Here is a 19,370-nt window from a genome sequence, read left to right as displayed (position 1 = left end):
TTAAAATATTATTATTAACATACTAAAAAAATATTTTAATAACCTATTAGCAATTTATTAAATACAATACTTTTATATTTAATTTAGTCTCTCATCTCCTAATTTATTATATACAATACTTTTCTAATAAAATTTCTAATAAGTTAATCAATAAAATATAGAGTAAATTTTTACCTATAAAAAATAGTTTTATTTTCATTAATTTTTTAAAGAATAATAAGACAAATAACAAAGTCAAATATATAGTCTTGGAAAACACACAAATGAAGAGATTATATCACCAGGGGGTCCAAGCAAGAGAACCAAGTAGAGTTTTAGGAAGCGAGCTTAGGAGGCTGTTGGTGTTTCGGCTGCTAATTCCATTCAAGACACTACAGAGATTGGAAAAGAGGTTGTCAAAATGATCAAAGAGCTGCAGTAACAACTCATACTGGGTTTTGATCTCTGGTTTTTGTCTTAGCTTTTGGTCTTTTTTGTTGGTTGCGGGTAATGGTTTATGTTTTTGGTCCTGTTTACTAGTTTTTGTCTGGTCTTTAACCTCGGTTCCAGGTCCTTATAAAACTTGGGTACTTTTATTGGATATTTTATGTGGTTTCAGGTCCCTATAAACCCTGATTTTGATGTTGTTTCTCAATAGGTTTCAGGTCCTTGTAAAACCTGGTGGACTTTAATGCTTTATCTTTTCTATTTTTGTTAAAGGATTTCGGGGCTCCTTCAAAACCCATTTTTACCATAATCTAAAACAAAGTCAAATATAAAATAATGGACAAAACCAATCCACCATCTATCTCAATAGTTGAGTTTCAAAGTGATGCCTCAGCCATTGAGATATTTTTTGAATACTTAGACATATATTTTTAAAAATTCAAGACAGAAAAATTTCACTACGATTAATCTTAAAATTTACAAATATAACTTCAAACAAAAAAACCTCCTAACTAAATAAAATCTATAATTTTTAATCAATAATATATATTTTGTTTTTTGTTTTAATTTTTCAAAAAAACCAAAACAATCATAATAATTTAATCTTTAATAATAATAATAATCTATTATAATAATTAATTATAAAAATAATATAAAAAATATTTTAACCCTAAAAACCATTTATTAAAATATAATACTTTTATATTACTAAACCAAAACTTTAAACTTTATATTACCTACAGTTTTGTTTGTAACTATTTAAAATTTAAATGAGGAAAAAGCGCTTTGAGTCCGACGAATATTTCATAAGCCGCCCAAAAAAAAAAATCTTGCGTCCCCAAGCAAAATGCACAATACAACTCATCTGAAACATTTATGTCCTAGACAATAAATCATGGGTACATGCATGTCAAAGGAGATGGAAGGGTGATGGAAATGAAATGACACAGTGCAAATAAGTTGCATCATAGCCGGTGCCGTGTAATTTGGCTTTATTTAGCTTTTGCCTTTATTTAGAAAGTTCTCCCAGTGCTTATGTTAGTGGGAATGATGCCTACTCATTGTAAATCTTGAACACCTATGCTTGTAGCTTCTACACGTGCCTAAGGACCTCTCACAATTGCCAACTAACCACCACTCCACTCTATCATTATTAGTGTCATGTCATGCAAATGATTGACTAAGGGGCAGGTGAATACATATTAAATTAATGAAATTTCTATAAATTCTTTTATGACCTCTTCGTGTACTCCTAAGATTACACCAACATTAGCCATTTTATCGGCTAACACATTCCCTTCCCTTCTAGTGTGGGTGACTCAAAATCATTCAAATCCATCGAGTAACCTTCGTATCCTTTTGATAAACTTGTCCAGAAACCAAGTCCATCTTGCCTTTGATAATACCATTAATCACAATTTGCGAATCACCATAGAGATGGATCTTTTTGCCACCATGTTTCTTGGCAATTTTGAGAGCAAAAAATGTTGCCTCGCATTCAACTACATTATTTGTCTCCTCTGGTAATGCCTTCGCTCCTAGCACCAAAACATTATTATCTGTATCTAAGATGACACACCCAAGACCACTTTATCCCAGATTGCATTTTGATGCCCCATCAAAGTGAACTCTAACCCAATCTTCCTCCACCCTTAAATCCCTCTCCTTGGATTTATGATTTGAATTCATAGGATTAACCCTTGGAAGCTCGTTAATGAGCCAAAATTTGAAGCACTTTTTGATATTGCTAAATTAATTCTTATTTATTAGTTGTTGTTAATTCAAATATTGCTTATGTACGAATGAAGTGGATTCATGAACTCATTATGTAGCTTTTCTAAATTGTTTTTGTACTATTAAAATCTCTCTCTCTCTCTCTCTCTCTCTCTCTCTCTATATATATATATATATATATATATATATATATATATATATATATATATATATATATATATATATATATATATATATATATATATATATCCCTTGGTTCTTGGCTCTAGGCTGAAGATGTTTTCAAGCACAAGTGGACCCGTATTAGGTTTCGTGGTAGCCTTTGCGGAATAGTAGCTTGCAAGCTTCATGCCTCCACTAGGCTAACCCTCCATCAAAAAACAATATCAATATGATAATTAATGAACACTTGAATCTTAAAAGTAAATACAATAGTACTAACAACAAGTACTAAAGAGAGAAAATCTCTTTTAAATTTAAGTTCTAGAAATATATAATATAAAATAAATAAATAAAAAATAAATTTACATTGACGCAAATATAGTAATACCAAATCACAGCGCAAAACCTTCCAAACAAAATTTTACTGCATTCATTTAAATTTTTAGTTCTTGCCCATGGCAGGAATACTTATGCATTCATATAAGTGCTAATATCACATTAACACTGACCAATCAAATCAAAGAATTAAAAAGATTATATAAAATTTCAAATGTTTATATCTTTTTTAAATTTTTCATTATTTTATAAATCATATTTTTCATTCATTGTATTGGTCCATATTAGTTTTGGTGGGGGAGAAAAATAATTTTCTTCAACAAAAATACAAATATTTTCTAGCCATTAATATATGTATTAGTTACAACTTTATCTTTTCTACATTTATGACAAGTTGATAAGATTTTTTTTTCCAATCATTTTATCTTCCACCTCACACAATATGTCTAGTCAATATTAATTCTCAATATGTTATATCTTTGTATTTGAATTTCTAACTTTTTTGAAACTTTGATTTTTTAATAAAAGTAGTTAAATTATTACTATTATTTTACTTATATAAAAATAAATTAAACAATATTATTTTCTAATTATATTTTATAATAGTGTTTGTAGTATGTATAATTGATAAGTGTTGCAATTTATAAAAGATATAATTTATTATTAGTAATATTTTTTATTTAAACAATTTATCATTTAGTTTAAGTATATTTAAAATTTAAATATATATTTTAATATTAAATTAACAATTATATTTTACATCAAAAAAACATATTAAAAAAATAATCACAAAAAAAAAATAATTCAATTCTAAAAGGTATATAAATTATTATTGAGTTTTTATAAAGTATGTATTAAAATTAAATAGTTATATTCTATTTCTTATTTATTACATCATATTTATTCATCAACATCAAATTTATAGGTATTACATCTATTTATTATTTACAAATGTACATATTAAATTATATAGATATTATTTCATAATTAAAAATTACTTAATTTTATGAAAATTTTGGAAATACAAAACATTAAATAGTGAACCTTCTCTAATTGTGTAAAATTAAACAATTAGTTTTACTTATAAAATATTTTTATATTTCAATACATTTCATTTTTCCTTATACAAATGTGAGTTTTAATATAAAAATTAAATTCTTAGTTTCATTAATTAAAATATTATATATATATATATATATATATATATATATATTATTATAAACATGATTTTATTTTGACTATTTGTTTTATTAAAAAAAAAATTATATTTAAAACTCTTCCTCTCTCACACACACACGCACAACTTATGTTGGTATCACTCTATCTTACTATTTTATCTCTCTTCATCTTCTTCCTCTATATTATCTATCTTTTTTTCTTTTGCATATATGTTTATGTTGTTATTGTTCCATACTGCTATTTATCTCTATCTAATGATTAAATATAGTGTGACTTCCATTTGATAATCAAGATGAGAATAGTACATAATTGGGCGAGTTTTTTGAACTACTTATAGTTCTCTAATAGAATGCATAACATGCTTAAACATATAATGTGATACTCCAAATGCTTCATCACTTCTTCAAGTTCTATAATTCAAATATTGGTATGGATATCTTTCCTCATTGCACATATTTTAAGTTGTCAATGTAGAAAGTGCAAATTTGTCTAAAGCATATGTATTAATCGAAGTATGATATTTAGTACTTAGTGCCATATTGAGAACTTTGACCTCTTATTCTTGGGCTTAAATGCCTAAAGATATAATAATATAACAAGAAACTATTTAACTTTTTTTTCACTCATCTACACCTCTACAACCATTATGCATTAGGCAGGACATTGTGTCTCTTGTTTTAAATTGAAAACATTTAGTTAATCCTTATTCCCTGTAAAATTCATTGGACCATCCAATTATAAGGCTGCCAGATTTTAGCAGAGCTGCTGCAATTTCTTGTAGCCCCTCCCTCGGACACTAGCTGTAGTCCTTTGCCGCCTCGTTAACTGTTTGATTTAGCTCCATTTTCCTCTTTTCATGTGAATCGGTTAACCCGCATTTTCTTCTATGAATTCTTTTAAATAAGAACACTGGTTTTTCACCAAGATTCCATGAATCTGCTTTCGATTATCGCTGATGATGTTTATTTAACTTTTTTATAAGTAGAGTTTGATAGTGGATGTCTGTCTGGCTTTTTAAACCGAGGCTGGGCAAACCAGTGTATGCGAGATTAATTGTCAATTGTGATTAAGCTCGAACAGAGGGAAGAGGAATGAGTAGAGTAGGAGTAGCCATTACCATGCCCTTGAAACCTCTACAGTCCCCATCTTTCCGGTCAACTAGATTACATTTCACACGTGACTCTTGCAGATTTTCAAACAACAGGGTAAGATGTTTTACAGCAGAAAGTACAGAGAAAGGTAACAGTAATAGTTATGGGGGTATGAATTTTGAGGGTAGTGTATCGAAGGAGGATGGCTCTTCAAAAGTGAGACTGGACGCTTGGCTTGCTACGCAAATTGAAGGAGTGAGCAGAGCACGTATACAATCCACTCTACGTCAGGGTCTTGTTCAAGTAAATGGTCGCTCTGTCACCAAGGTATTCTATTCTTACTTTGTATGTCTTATATCCTAATGTATTGGTTGCCTCACACTATTTTGCGCGCATGATTTCTCATCCGCAGAAATATGAGATGATATTAATCAGAAGAATAACTCCGCTTACTATTGCCTTCGTTTACGAGATTATGACCCCAGACACCTGGAAAATTTCAACTAATATTGCGCCCGGCATTTTCAATGGAAATGTCTGCAATCAAGCTGCACAACGTACAAATACCTTTGGATGCCAAATTTATTTATGCATGTAAAAATGGCGCTGGCTAAAAATGCATTAAAGACAACAAAAAAAAAAAGGAAAAAAAAGTCAAACATGATTTATTTCAGATTCACTAAACACAGCGAAATTTTTTAAAATTTTTTTTTTGTTTTCGATTACAAAATATACAGGTCATGAAGATCAAATGCTGAAAATTTCAAAAAAATTCGTTGTATTTTTGTTTTTTTGAAATTTAATCAATGGGGCAATTTGTAGGGAAGATAGGTGCATCCTTAAAAAATAATAAGGTTGATAGATTCTACAAAGCATATGTCCTAATTGTTTTGAATATACTGAGAGTGCTGTCTCTAGTGTAAGGGAAGCATAGACCTATAAATAGTTAAATATTGCATCACAAATAAGTTGTGGATAAATAATCAAGAAGGTAAAAGAGAAGAATAGAATAACACAAGCCATAAATTTACATGGTATAACCTAAAAGACACAAATTTACATGTTATAATCTTAACAATATGTCAAAGAAACATCCATGTGGTAAAATATCGGTATTTTTTGTTGCTATGGGAAAACAACTACAATCTTCACAGTTGCTGCTATTACAATTACAATAACTTTTCTTGGAAGGCAACAAAAATATTCAAAATATCTCCAAGCTAACAACCACCATCAAATATAGAAAAATAATAGTTTTATTCCCTTTAAAGAGAATAGCAATTTTCTTCTGAGAAAAAAATATGTTTTTCTTAAAGATAAGATTTGTTTTATTGTTGTCATTATTTAACAATCGTCACCTTGACAATAATTTACCCATAATTGAAAAACTCGGATTCACCATATAGACTCGGCAAATGAAAAAATGGACTTGGACTTGGAATTGGAAAAGACTTGCACAAGGACTTGGCAAAAGAAAAACTCCGTAGTTTTACATTAAAATTAAAAAGAAATTAATGCATTTAGAGAATGTAAGAGCCATAAGCGATACATTACACATCATATGAATATCAAACACACAATATTTGAAATATCATCATAGTTGCAAACTTTAAAATGTACAACATAAATTTATAAATGTTTACAAAATTAGATAAATGATATCTCTAAATGTGAAAAACAGAAAACTAAAGGCTACATCCTCCTCCTCCCTCTCCTAATATAACTCATTTTTTCATGCCTTGAACTATTAGGTGTTAAGGCATCTAAAGGAGGAGTTGATTCTTCTTCAACATCAAACTCCTTGTCTTCGTCATCCTCTATCTCACTGGAATCAGCCAATGCTGCTGATTCTACTGCCACACCTCTCTCTAAATCTGCAATATCTTCTTTAGTAAGGAGGACATCATCACTATCATCTTGTACATTGATGGTCCAATCACCATATGTATCAATTTTGTTCAAGTCAATGGACTCGGGAAACACCCTCCTTTTTAGTGTGAAGGTGAAGGTTATATTGAACAAAGTTAACATTATCGAGTCTCTTCTGGGTCAACCTATTTCTCTTCTTCATGTGAATGTTCTCAAATACACTTCAATTTTGTTCACACCCAATAGCACTACATGGCTGGAACAATTACGGATGACTATCTTTTCAAGATTAGGCGTGCCAATCCCATAATTCTACTAAAAACATTTAGAAATAATACAATTAGAAATTTAGAATTGAGAAAAAAAATTAATGTAACAAATTAACAATTATTATCAAGTTTCTAATTTTTTCTTCTAGTATTAAATAAAATGTTTTACCTAGTTATTGTTTTTCTCTCTTGTCAATTGCTTGTTGTTAAGAGAGGAGTCTCCCCTCTGTGGCCTTTTAGATATTGAACAATGAACATTTCCAAATTCATAAATAAGAATTGTCAAAGGCTCAAACTCAACAATGAACATTTCCAAATTCATGAATCATATATAAGATATAACAAATGTCAAATATCACCTCCAACTCATCAAGAACCTTGTCTCTCAAATCATGGTCAAGAGCCATCTTATTAATGCATGTAATAGCACCTGCCATGACCTCATCATTGGCCCTAATGAATCAGAAAAGAATCTCAGGTTCAACTAGCATGCTAAGGCATGTACTGGTTGGTGGAGTTGGTGTGTCCACCTACAATCAATGATGCACCAAAGGACTTCATATTCTTTTGAATTATCACCATAGTAATGTGAAATGACCTCTTTGGCCCTATCCATGGCCTCATAAATGAAACCCATTGGCATTCCCTCTACATCCAACATTCGAAGAACCCTTAACAAAGGTTTGTCACCTAGAAAAATGAAAACAAATTTTATATTTGTAATGTCCCCGAGTAAGTTCAATTAAATAAATGAATAAATCTATTATGCTGAATGTACTTGAATTAGCTTAATTTAAAATTAGCAATTACAAATAAATTATTTAATGAATTATATTTAAGCAGTTCATGCTACTTTGGTTATTGCTCCTATTGAGAAGAATGCTGAAATGCAATAGGCTGCTTGGACACCGAACTCAGCAGCTTCTCTCAAGTTTTATGGATCTGAGCCCTTAAGCCTTTCTTGGACGTGTCTGCAAGGTGCTCAAGGAGGCTGATCCCAATGCTGGCTAGATTTACACAGGCCTCTCCCTTTTTGCATTCTTATTCTCCTCCTCAGACTTAGGAATAATAATGGGTTTGAGCATGAAGGTTTATGATTTGATTCATCCTTATTTGTAATATAAAACAGATAACTCATATCAGTATTTGTGATACATGAAGTGTTGCTTAAAAGATGAGACCTTGCATATGTACACCCAACTGCATATGCAAGCAAGATGAGACATTGCATATGCAACTTGAAGAAGGAGGACGGAAGGAGCAACTTCATGTTTATAAAAAGTGATGCAAATCTGAAAATGGAAATGACAAAGATTAGCAAGAACATTTAAACAAATATATACAAATGCCTAGGAGAAGATAACTAAAGAAAATTACCTCAACTCCACCAAGAATGAGAAAAAATAAAAATCCTTATTCCAATCTGAAAAGAATCCAAGAGATTTCGGAATTTAGATTTGTCAAAAGTCAATACTTAAATAGATTTCGAAATCCTCATAACATAGTTCGAATTTGGAAATGTGAAGATGGTTAGAGAAATGCAATGTCCAAAATGTGGAACAACCTTTGACCTAGCAACTTCAAATGCAAAGACATACAAATACGGCATCTAGGGCAAAGATTAGCTTGCAAAATGATGAAAAATAAGCTTGGAAACAAAAAACCCTTACCTTTGAAAATCCTTTGAAGAGATTTGATGCAAAAACACCTTGAATTTGTAATATCCTCATTATAAAATAAATGTATTTAATTAATCTGTGTAATGGGCCGATTGATTTAATTTATTTTGGACCCATTTTTTATTTTTGTCTTCATAGTTTGTGTCGTTGTCGGCCATCTTTATACACCCTCGAAAAGTTTCCCGATGGGTATTTAAGCACAGCTTGTAGGTAGTCAGTAGGAATGCTTGGGATTATATTTTCTCTGTATTGCGAATTCCTGTTGGAGTTCAGAATTGTTCGTCATTTCAGAAGTGAGATCTTCCCTATTTGGCTCATGTGGTTTCGGTGGGATTCAACCCTCACCCTATTCCGTTGTTGCATGTATTACTTGGATCGGATCTAGCAAGTTGGAGTATCTTTGGTAATTATTATTCGCATCTAAGTCTTTGTTATTGTGGATTTTTATATGGTGTATTGTGTATGAACCACGATTACATTCTGTGTTTGATTCTAGTTCCTATCCCCCTTTCTCCGTACTGTCCTTCCTCACAGCTTTCATCGTACATACACCTTGACTTACCCATCATTCCGTACTGAGATACATCTTTTGCATCACCGTATGACCATCTCTAATCCATTATACGACCATCTCTAATTCATCGTACGGCTTGCTCTAATTCAACTGTACGACCTTCCTGGCACAACGTACGACATTCTGAATTTACGACATTCTGAATTTCAGCCGTACGGCTTTGTTTCACTCCTCCAATTTGGGCCACACAGCACGGGCAGTAGTCACGTAGCACGAGTAGTGGTCACACAACACAGGTAGTAGTTGCGCAGCATAGGCTGTAGCCGCGCAGCACGGGTAGTGGCCGTGCAGTATGGGCAGTAGTCGCGCAGCAGGGGAAGCGGCCGTGCAGCACGGGTAGTAGCCTTGCAGCATGGGTAGTGGCACTGTAGCACGGGTAGTAGTCGCCCAGCACAGGCTATAGCCACGTAGCACGAGAAGTGGCCGTGCAGCACAGGTAGCGGCCGCGCAACACGAGTAGTAGTTGCGCAACACTGGAAAGTGACCGCGTAGCACGGGAGCATCTCTGAAACTGTTCGGGAACATTACAGTGGTATCAGAGCCTTCGGTCTTGCCAGCTTGTGGATAGTGAATGAGAGTTTATAGTCGAAAGAGAAGAAGGATGCATTTTGTTGATTGAATGGCTGACGAACGGGAACTCACGGGCACCGAACTTGTGGCACTTCTGAGGGAACTTGCTCGGAATCAGACACAGATCATGGATACGCAGCAACTCATGGAGGAAACCCTCAAGAAGTTGGCGGAGAACAAAATGGGCACAACGCGACTCAGTATCGGGTAAGACACACCCTCAGCCAACACGCTCTTGACCTTCCATGCCGACTTTCCCACCGCGGACGGAAGCACATCACGGAGAGAGACTACCAACTTTCGAAGAGATAAGAGAGGACTGGAGGAATGCAAACCTTGAAGAGGACATTTCCTACAAAGATTACGCAGATTTGAGGATGAGATACTCGGGAGGCGGAAACAGAGGAGGATACTTTAATGACGATCTTAGGAGAAAGATCGGAAAGGTGAACTTATTGCCATTTGATGGATCGGGAACCATTACCACGTAGTCGTGGGTCCTAAAAGAAGATACCTATTTCCAACTCAATCCAATGCCTGAAGAGGAAGCAATCAAGTTCGCAACACTTCATTTGGAAGGAGTGGCGCATGAGTGGTGGCATCATGGATTGGTCACTCTCGGTCACGACCGAGTGACCTCTTATGTTGAGTTTATTGAGAGACTCATTGATCATTTCGATGGGAAGGATCTTGAGCTAAACTTCAAAGATCTAGCTTAGCTAAAGCAAATGGGCACGGTAGACAACTATGTCACTGAGTTCCAAAGGCTGTCAGTATTAGTCACAGACATCTCTGAAAGACGTTGAATTGTGTTATTCATGGATGGGCTGAGAGAGCCGTTGAGAGGCTAGATCAAAGGGTTCAACCCGGGTACACTCAACGAAGCTATTAAGAAGGTGCGTGATGTGGCCGCATCTTCCTCCAAAACTCACGCATTTAGACTAGCACCATCCCCACAGGAAGACAAAGACAAGGAGCCAATTTAGAAAAAACCTCAGTTTGATGAAGATTCTTGGCAAGAACTCCGAAGGAAAAAGCTCTGTTTCACGTGCAAAGAACCATGGTGTCCTGGTCATCGCTGCCTCGGGAAGGGAAAGATTCATTACATTGAGGTGATGCCTGATGACAATGAAGAACAAATGCCTGTAGCGACTGACGAAGAAATTACCCAGCAGGAGAGAATAAATGCCCTGATACAAAAAGGAGGTTCCATTGCTACCCTCACTACATCGGCTGGAGGTGGTATCTTTAGAGTTTGCGGCACACTTCATGGAAAATGAGTCCCAATCATGATTGATAGTGGCGCCACACTCAATTTCATCAATTCATCTTTGGTCACTAGTAAAGACTTGCATGTAGTTGAGCATGGAGGAATTGAGGTTAAGGTCACAGGAGAATCTTGTTACCTTGCACTCATGTGATCCCACGGCTACAAATTTCCATGGGAAACTATACCTTGGCAGATGATTTCTTTGTCATAGATTTGGTTGATATGGATATCATTTTGGGCATCTAGTGGTTGGAAACTATTGACTAGTACACTCAACGTTTCAAAAGGATGGACTTTTTCGAGACGGATGGCAAGAAGGTGTTGCTAAGAGGAATGTCAAATAAAGGATCGAGGGAAGTCACAATCAAGAAGATGGAGGCAATTTTTAAACAGGATTTGGCCTCAGACGCTGCAAGTAAAAACAAGATAGTCAACACCTCACCGCATTCTTTGGATAATAGGTGGGCCTGTCTATTGGCCGAGTATTCCAAGAACACTTTTGCATGTGAGTTGATGGATGATTATGTACGCAATGAAAGATACAAGGTTATTGATGACATTATTTACTTCGACAGGAAGATCTACTTAGTGCCTGACTCGGAACTGAAGGAGCTGATTACAGAAGGTTTGGAACCGAGTTTGCATTTGTTTGAGGACAAGCAAATTTTGGGACGGGAGGACTGTGATATCCCCGTCATAAAATAAATGTATTTAATTAATCTGTGTAACAGGCTGATTGATTTAATTTATCTCAGACCCATTTTTATTTTTGTCTTTGTAGTTTGTGTCGTTGTCGGCCATCTTTGTACACCCTTGGAAAGTTTCCGGATGGGTATTTAAGCACGGCTTGTAGGTAGTTAGTAAGCATGCTTGGGATTATATTTTCTCTGTATAGCGGATTCCTGTTGGAGTTCAGAATTGTTCGCCATTTCGGAAGTGAAAGATCTTCCCTATTTGGCTTGTGCGGTTTTGGTGAGATTCAACCCTCACCCTATTCCATTGTTGCATGTATTACTTGGATCAGATCTAGCAAGTTGGAGTATCTTTGGTAATTATTATTCGCATCTAAGTCTCTGTTATTGTAGATTTTTCTATGGTGTATTGTGTATGAACCACGATTACATTCTTTGTTTGATTCTGGTTCCTATCCCCCTTTCTCCGTACTGTCCTTCCTCACATCTTTCATCGTACATACACCTTGTCTTACTCATCATTCTGTACTGAGATACATCTTTTACATCATCGTACGACCATCTCTAATCCATTGTACGGCCATCTCTAATCCACCGTATGGCTTGCTCTAATTCAACCGTATGACCTTCTTGGCACAATGTACGACATTATGAATTTCAGACATACGACTTTGTTTCATTCCTCCAGTTTGGGTCGTGCAGCACGAGCAATAGTTGCGTAGCACGAGTAGTGGTCGCGCAACACGGGTAGTAGTCGCGCAACATGGGTTGTAGCTGCGCAACACGGGCAGTGGCTGTGCCTGCGTGGCATGGGCAGTAGTCGCGCAGCACGGGTAGCGGCCGCACAACACGAGTAGTAGTCGCGCAACACGAGAAAGTGACCGTGCAGCATGAGAGCATCTCCGAAACTGTTCGGGAACATTACAGAATTCACAAGGTATTTTGATAGAAATCAGACCCAAAACGGGTTTTTTTTGCCCAAACGCATATGGAGAGTCATATGCTTTCTCTCTTAAAATCGCCACCTATGCCTTATAGAAGAAACACAAGTTACAAATGGCCTTTAGGAAAGCATTAACATGTTATGAAATGCATGCAATCCTCCCAAAATTGCTGTCTAGAAGAAATATTACGTTTTAAAGTCAAAACGTGTTTCTTGAGAGGCATAGCATATTGAGAAATATATGCATTTTCTTCCAAAATCGCCACTCCATGAACTTATAGAGGAAAACGCATAATGAGATGTCACTAACATATGTTTTGAAGCATGTATTTCTACTAAAAATTGCCACTTCTAAAATCAGGCAATTAGTTAGTGTCAAACACACTTTTTAGGGGCTTTCTCACATTTCGAAATGCATGTATTCTCTTGGAGAATCGTCACTTTCTTTGAGAAAGAGTCTAAGTCATTGAAAACGGGGAAGTCGAAGCCTTTTATATGTATTTGAAACACATGCAATAACTTTAAAAATCACCACCTTTAATGGACTTGTATTGTGGACCTTTAAAACAAGTTTGTTTAAAACATGCAATAGGGTCCAAAATCGCCACTTTTCATTGAGCCTAGTGGAAACAAGTTTTTATTAATCAATTACACATGCATTTGGGTCCACAATTACCACTTTAGGTTGATGTGAGTGAAGAATTCACATTAAATTTGCATCTACATGTTAAAATGACATGCAAACGTATTTCAAAAACCCACTTACAAGGTGATTTAATAAATGCATATGCATGAGATTATTAAAAATGTACTTTTCATGCAATAATATATAATTTGCATCTACATGTTAAATGACATGCAAACGTATTTCAAAAACCCACTTACAAGGTGATTTAATATATGCATATGTATTAGATTATTAAAAATGAACTTTTAATGCAATAACATATGTAATTGCATTTAAAAACACACTTTTAATGATGCTAGGACTTAGAATTTATTGAAAGTGGATTTTCATGAAGTGTTTTGCATGTGGATATATGCAATATGAAATAAAAATCCCACTTATACACTTAAGTTGTATCATGTAATTATATTTAACATATAACTATAGTTTTAAATAAAGTAATATGAAAAATAACCTTGAAAAAAGCTATTTTCATAAAACATAAAATATGGTCAAATCAACTCAGAATGAGTTGAAATTTTAAAATGGACCACAAAATCCACTTTAAATATCAAATATAACTTTATATCATGCAATTGTCAATACAAAGCCCACTTTTATCAAGCTTTAACAAAAATATGCAGTTGACTTGAAAAACCTCACTTTTTCCCATATAACTTGAGCTAGACAACTTTGATTTGGACCTAAGTTAGCGCAAACCAAACAAAATTCCAAGGGCTATTCACCTAAGGCAAAAACAAGACCGAAAACTATTTACAACACAAAGAAAAACAAAGAAAAGATGAGAAAGTTAACAAAAAATTGAGTGTTTGTAGTGCGAGAATGAAAACTCTTACCTACAAACAACTAGGGATAATCTTGATGGAGAACTTTCAAAAGATTACATAAATAAGACTACAAAAAGAACAATTCGAAGATAATGAATTGTATTCATGATGGCTCATGAATGCGTTAAACAAAGAGGATGTACCTATAAATCCATGAGAAAATTGCATAGCGTTGCCTCATATTTGTGATGTCAAAATTAAGGACAATAGCTGGCTCTAACTAGGGAGCATACCTTGTTTGTTCTTAGAAACAATGAGGGATGTAGAATCCAGACCTCCAAGTGCCTTTATCTACTCTATTGGGCTATAGAGTTAGGCGACTAAAAACAAAAAACCTAAACTAAAAAGACTTGGACATTATTTACAAGGGTACTTAGCTGGAGCTTATTCGAAGTAATGCTTCAAATTTTGTGCACTGTGTGCAAGTGCAAATGGAGTTCCATCGCAATACGCCAACAGGAAACTGTTTTCTCCTGCCATTGAGTGAATAGTGAAAGGACCGCGCCAAAGAAAGTCAAACTTGCAATGCATACCCTTTTGTTTTCTCCTTTTATCCCAAAGTAGAGCCCAATCTCTAACCTGAAACTCTCAATGCTTAGCCTTTTTGTCAAAGAATGCTTTCACTTGCCGTTGATGTGCAACAAGTCTATCCACTATTTGTGTTCTTTTTTTCTTTGAGCTGCTGAAGAAACATGATTCTTTTCTCCAAAGAACTTTAAAAAGTTCCATCTTCTACTTCTTTTGCTAACTTGAGAGCGGGAAGCTCTAAGGGCCCGTTTGGTTGCAAGCGTAGGAATTGAGAATTAGAATAGAAAATTTGAATGAGAAAGGAGAATGAAGAATAGGAATGGAAAACTGCAATCCAATCTTGTTTATCCCTTGTTTGGTTATGCAAGCTTAAATTGGAATAGGGTTAACTTGCAATCGGCGCCATTTCTAAAGAAACAGTGGTCGAGTTGATTAATGACCGTTTGCAAGGGCAAAGATGTCTTATAGTCCTTCATTATTTGTGGGAGCTTTCAACAGAAAATAATCTCATGGATAAACTTGGTCTGCCAGCCCATAGAGATTGCAATGTTGTGGTGACCACGAGAAGTGTGGAGGTTGCCCAAAATTCAAACGCTCATGTTTTTAAGATGAATATTTTATCAGATGACGACGGCTGGGATCTATTCACATTCTACACTTTCCGGCTGGGATTTGTTCATTGGACTTGGAAGAGGTGGGTCGCGATATTGTGAAGTGTGGAAATTTACCTCTGCCTAGCAAAATGATAGCAGCATCTCTTGCAAATATTTGAAAATATTTCTGAAGATGCAATCGGCGCCATTGGAAAATTGCTGAAATATTTGAAAATATTGAAAACAGAGTTCCAGTGCTCACCCCAGGTCAAAGCGGATTTGAAAATTTAATCAAATTTGAGAAAGTTAAAATGAATGCAAGAATAGCAATTCTAATTACAGGTATTTTTTGGAATGGACAAAAGCTCATTTCGGGGCTAAAATGAGAATACGTATTCCTATTCCCTATTCCTATTTCACGCACCAAACAAAGAATACAAATCATATTCTAATTTCCTATTCCTATTCCGGTTGTATTCCAACAACCAAACGGGCCCTAAGGTTATAGGAATTTCTACATTTAAACCATAAAGAAGCTAAAATAGTGACATGCCAATAGCTCTTTTTGGTGTAATTCTACCTGTCCACAAAGCATCAAACAATGCCTTGTGCCAAGTTCTCTTATTATTATCTGTGAGTTTGCGAATGATTGTAACCAAGTTCTTGTTACTGGATTCAACTTGTCCATTTCCTTGTGGATAATAATTTGATGCATGAGCCACAGTAATACCGTGTTCAAAGCAAAATTGTATAATCTTAGATGATGAAAATATTGAAGCATTGTCCAAAACAATCTTATTGGGTATTCCAAAACATGAAATAATATTCTCCTTTAGAAATGAACACACCACTGATGATGTTGCACTCTTCATAGGAATTACCTCCACCCACTTAGTGAAGTAATTAGTAGCAGTCAGAACATAAGTATGCCTTGCACTGGATGCTGGATTAATCACACCAATGAAATCTAGACCTGATTGCTGAAAAGGTTCTTCAATTACCACCGGCTTTAATGAAAGTGTTGCTAACTTCTGTTTTCCAACAAAATGTTGGCATCTTTCACATTTACGCACCCATTCATAAGTATCTTGAAAAAGAGTTGGCCAATAATACTTTGCTCGTAAAATATTATGAGCAATAACTGGTGTTGAAAAATGACCTCTGCAAACCGAATCATGAAATAGTTCCAAAAATCTGATTTGTTGTGCTTTATCAACACAATGAAGAAAAGTGCCATCAATTGTATGCTTATACAAATTATATTCCTAGAGAACAAAATGTGTGGCTCTGAGTTTCAAACTCCTTCTTTGCTTGTAAGAAAAATGTGAAGGACATTCACCATACGTGAGATAGTATGCTATATCTAAATACCATTCATCAGTTGCATTGACAAACAAAATTTTAGGCAGTTCTTTAGGTAGTTCTTCCTGCTCTGGTTCATTTTCAGCCATGAGCTGACATAAGCCTTTACCTCAAACCAACTTCGTAGGCTTGATTTCAATTATCATACTCATGAATTCTGGCAATCCAATTGCCTCTTTTAGTCCTGAACTCTTGTTGTGTCAAAATGGATTTGACAGTAGTATTTGGGACAAGAGCCACCACATGTGAATTCTGTATATAAAATCTAAATGACTTAATTGCTTTAACCACCGCAAAGGCATTCGTTTCCATCAATGAATATTTTAGCTCATGTGATTTGAGTGGACAACTCATGAATGCAATGGGAGATTCTATATCCTCAACATTCTTCTGCATGAGAAGAGATGACATAGTATGCTCTGAAACATAACTATACATGATAAAATCCTTGGAAAAATTAGGACAAACTAGTGCTGGTGCGTGTGCAATTGCTTCTTTGATTTCTTTGAAGGCAACCTTTCCTTTAGTACCCCAACAGAACATTGCAGATTCTTTCATCATATTTGAAATATGATGAGTCTTCTCTACAAAGTCTGGAATGAACCTTCTTAGAAAATTCATCTTTCTGAAGAAAGAATCAACAATAGTCTTATTAGTTGGCAGAGAGAAACTTTGAATAGATATAATCCTTTCAGGATCAATCTTGATACCAGCTTTGGACACAATGTGTCCAAGAAGCTTTCCCTCTGTAACTCCGAACATAGATTTCTTAAGATTAAGAGAAATCCCATGTCTTTGACAATTTTCTAACGCTTGACGTAGATGATGAACATGATCTTGTCTTTGTTTAGAAAACAAAGTAAGAGTATCCAGATAGACTACAATGATCTTATCCTTGATGTCACGAAAAGCAAAATCCATTGCCCTTTGGAAAGTAGCACCTTCATTTATCAACCCGAAGGGCATCCTGTTGTATGAAAATATACCCCACAGAGTAGTACACGCTGTTTTGTATTGATCTTTATCTTTGACTTCAACCTGATTATAGCCTGAAAACCCATCAAGCATGGACAACATTTGTGAACCAGTAACTGTCTGCAAAACATGGTCCATTATCAGCAATGGGTAATTATCCTTTAAAGATGCTTGATTTAAATTCCAAAAATCCACATAGATATGGATCTCACCATTCTTTTTCCTCACAGGAACAATGTTTGCCTCCCAAGTAGAATGTTGAATTGGAAAGATTATTTTTGCATCCAACATCTTTTGAAGTTTTGATAAGATAGTACCAAAAATCTTGGTATGATACTGTCTCTGTTTTTGCCTGAATAGAACAACACTTGTTTTTAAGAGAATTTCATGTTGCAACTCTTTAGGACGAAAAGACTTGAGATTGTCACATGAATATGCCAAGACATCCATGTAGTCACGTAAAAGACCAATGAAACAATCTCTTTCTTCAGGTGTGCAACACTAACCGATGTTCACGAATTTTGGATCAGCATTGGATCCAAGATTGTACCTTTCAAATTCTATTGCTGAACTAGACCCAGCTTCTTGTTGATGTTTGACATAACGATCATGCTTATCAAACAATCTTTCCAGAGAAACTAAACCATGAGGAATTTTGTTACCTTTGAGTTGAATGAACTCCTCACCCATGATAGGATCCTTGCCAGGGACACTCTCACAAGGAGGTGAATTACTACCTTAAAATAAAGTTCATCAAAGTTTTCTTTTGTCTCCAAGAAATTAATAGTATGATGATGATGATTGAAATTTTTCCAATGCTCACAGTTGTCTGGAACAATAGGACGAAAGACCAATTGGATAGAATATATGTCTTGTTCAAAAGTCTCTTGAGGGATTAAGAGCGTCACCGAAACAGCAAGAGAATCAGCTTTAGCATTAAATTCTCTAGGAACCATGGAAATGTTGAAAGCATCAAATCCATCAACATAATCCCAAACCAAATTTCTGTAATGCTTAAGCCTTTCGTTCTTTGTTTGATACTGATTTCGTACTTGATATACCACGAGCTTAGCATCACCTCGACCATGCAAATTACAGATTCTTTTAATTTGTGTAGCATTAATACCAAGTATCAATACTTCATACTCTACAGTATTGTTGGTGTTGTCAAACTGCAACTTGTACGAATAAGGAAACATTTCTCCTTTTGGTGAGTTTAGAACCACTCTAGCACCAACGTTAGCTGATGCACAACTGCCATCAAATTCTAATATCCGAACGTCATTAGAATCAACAACTTCATCACTTGGTTGGAAAGCACTTGCAACATCTTCATATTCCATAACAAAAAGCATAACTTTTTCAACCATGGTAGAAGGCGTTGTTGGTACTAAGTCACACATCACATCACTTGCATCTGCAAATCTATCACCATTTGAAACAATAGAATCATCAGAGTGATAATCCTCAGCAAATTCTGAAATTTCATCAGCATGAGGATATTGATTTCCCATTCTAGCTGATTCAAAAACAATTTGTGCATAAGGATCTTCTAACTTAATGACTGTGTACTTGGTTTCTCTTTTAGGAAGTAGCTTCTGCA

At 34.9% G+C, this 19,370-nt stretch overlaps 1 protein-coding gene across 4 annotated transcripts in view; it reads left to right on the top strand.

Moving 5' to 3' along the window:
• The first annotated feature begins 4,550 nt into the window (after positions 1-4,550).
• The window catches only part of LOC149534844 (RNA pseudouridine synthase 2, chloroplastic-like), a 266,975-nt gene continuing 252,155 nt past the window's right edge, over positions 4,551-19,370 (top strand). For 2 of the 4 annotated variants that reach the window (XM_089804525.1, XM_089804523.1), the window contains exon 1: positions 4,794-5,255. In XM_089804525.1, coding sequence (XP_089660651.1) covers positions 4,929-5,255 — 327 coding nt within the window. In that variant the 5' untranslated portion in view covers positions 4,794-4,928. Of the gene's footprint in view, positions 5,256-19,370 lie in introns of all 4 variants that reach the window. The other 2 variants (XM_089804524.1, XM_089804521.1) reach the window with 2 other exon arrangements.

This window comes from Cupressus sempervirens, chromosome 10 (assembly GCF_028749045.1).
Source record: "Cupressus sempervirens isolate cs-2001-9-10 chromosome 10, ASM2874904v1, whole genome shotgun sequence".
Classification (NCBI taxonomy): Eukaryota; Viridiplantae; Streptophyta; class Pinopsida; order Cupressales; family Cupressaceae; genus Cupressus; species Cupressus sempervirens.
The sequence above is the reverse complement of the archived record's forward strand: the minus strand, read 5'-3'. Positions and strand labels throughout refer to the sequence as shown.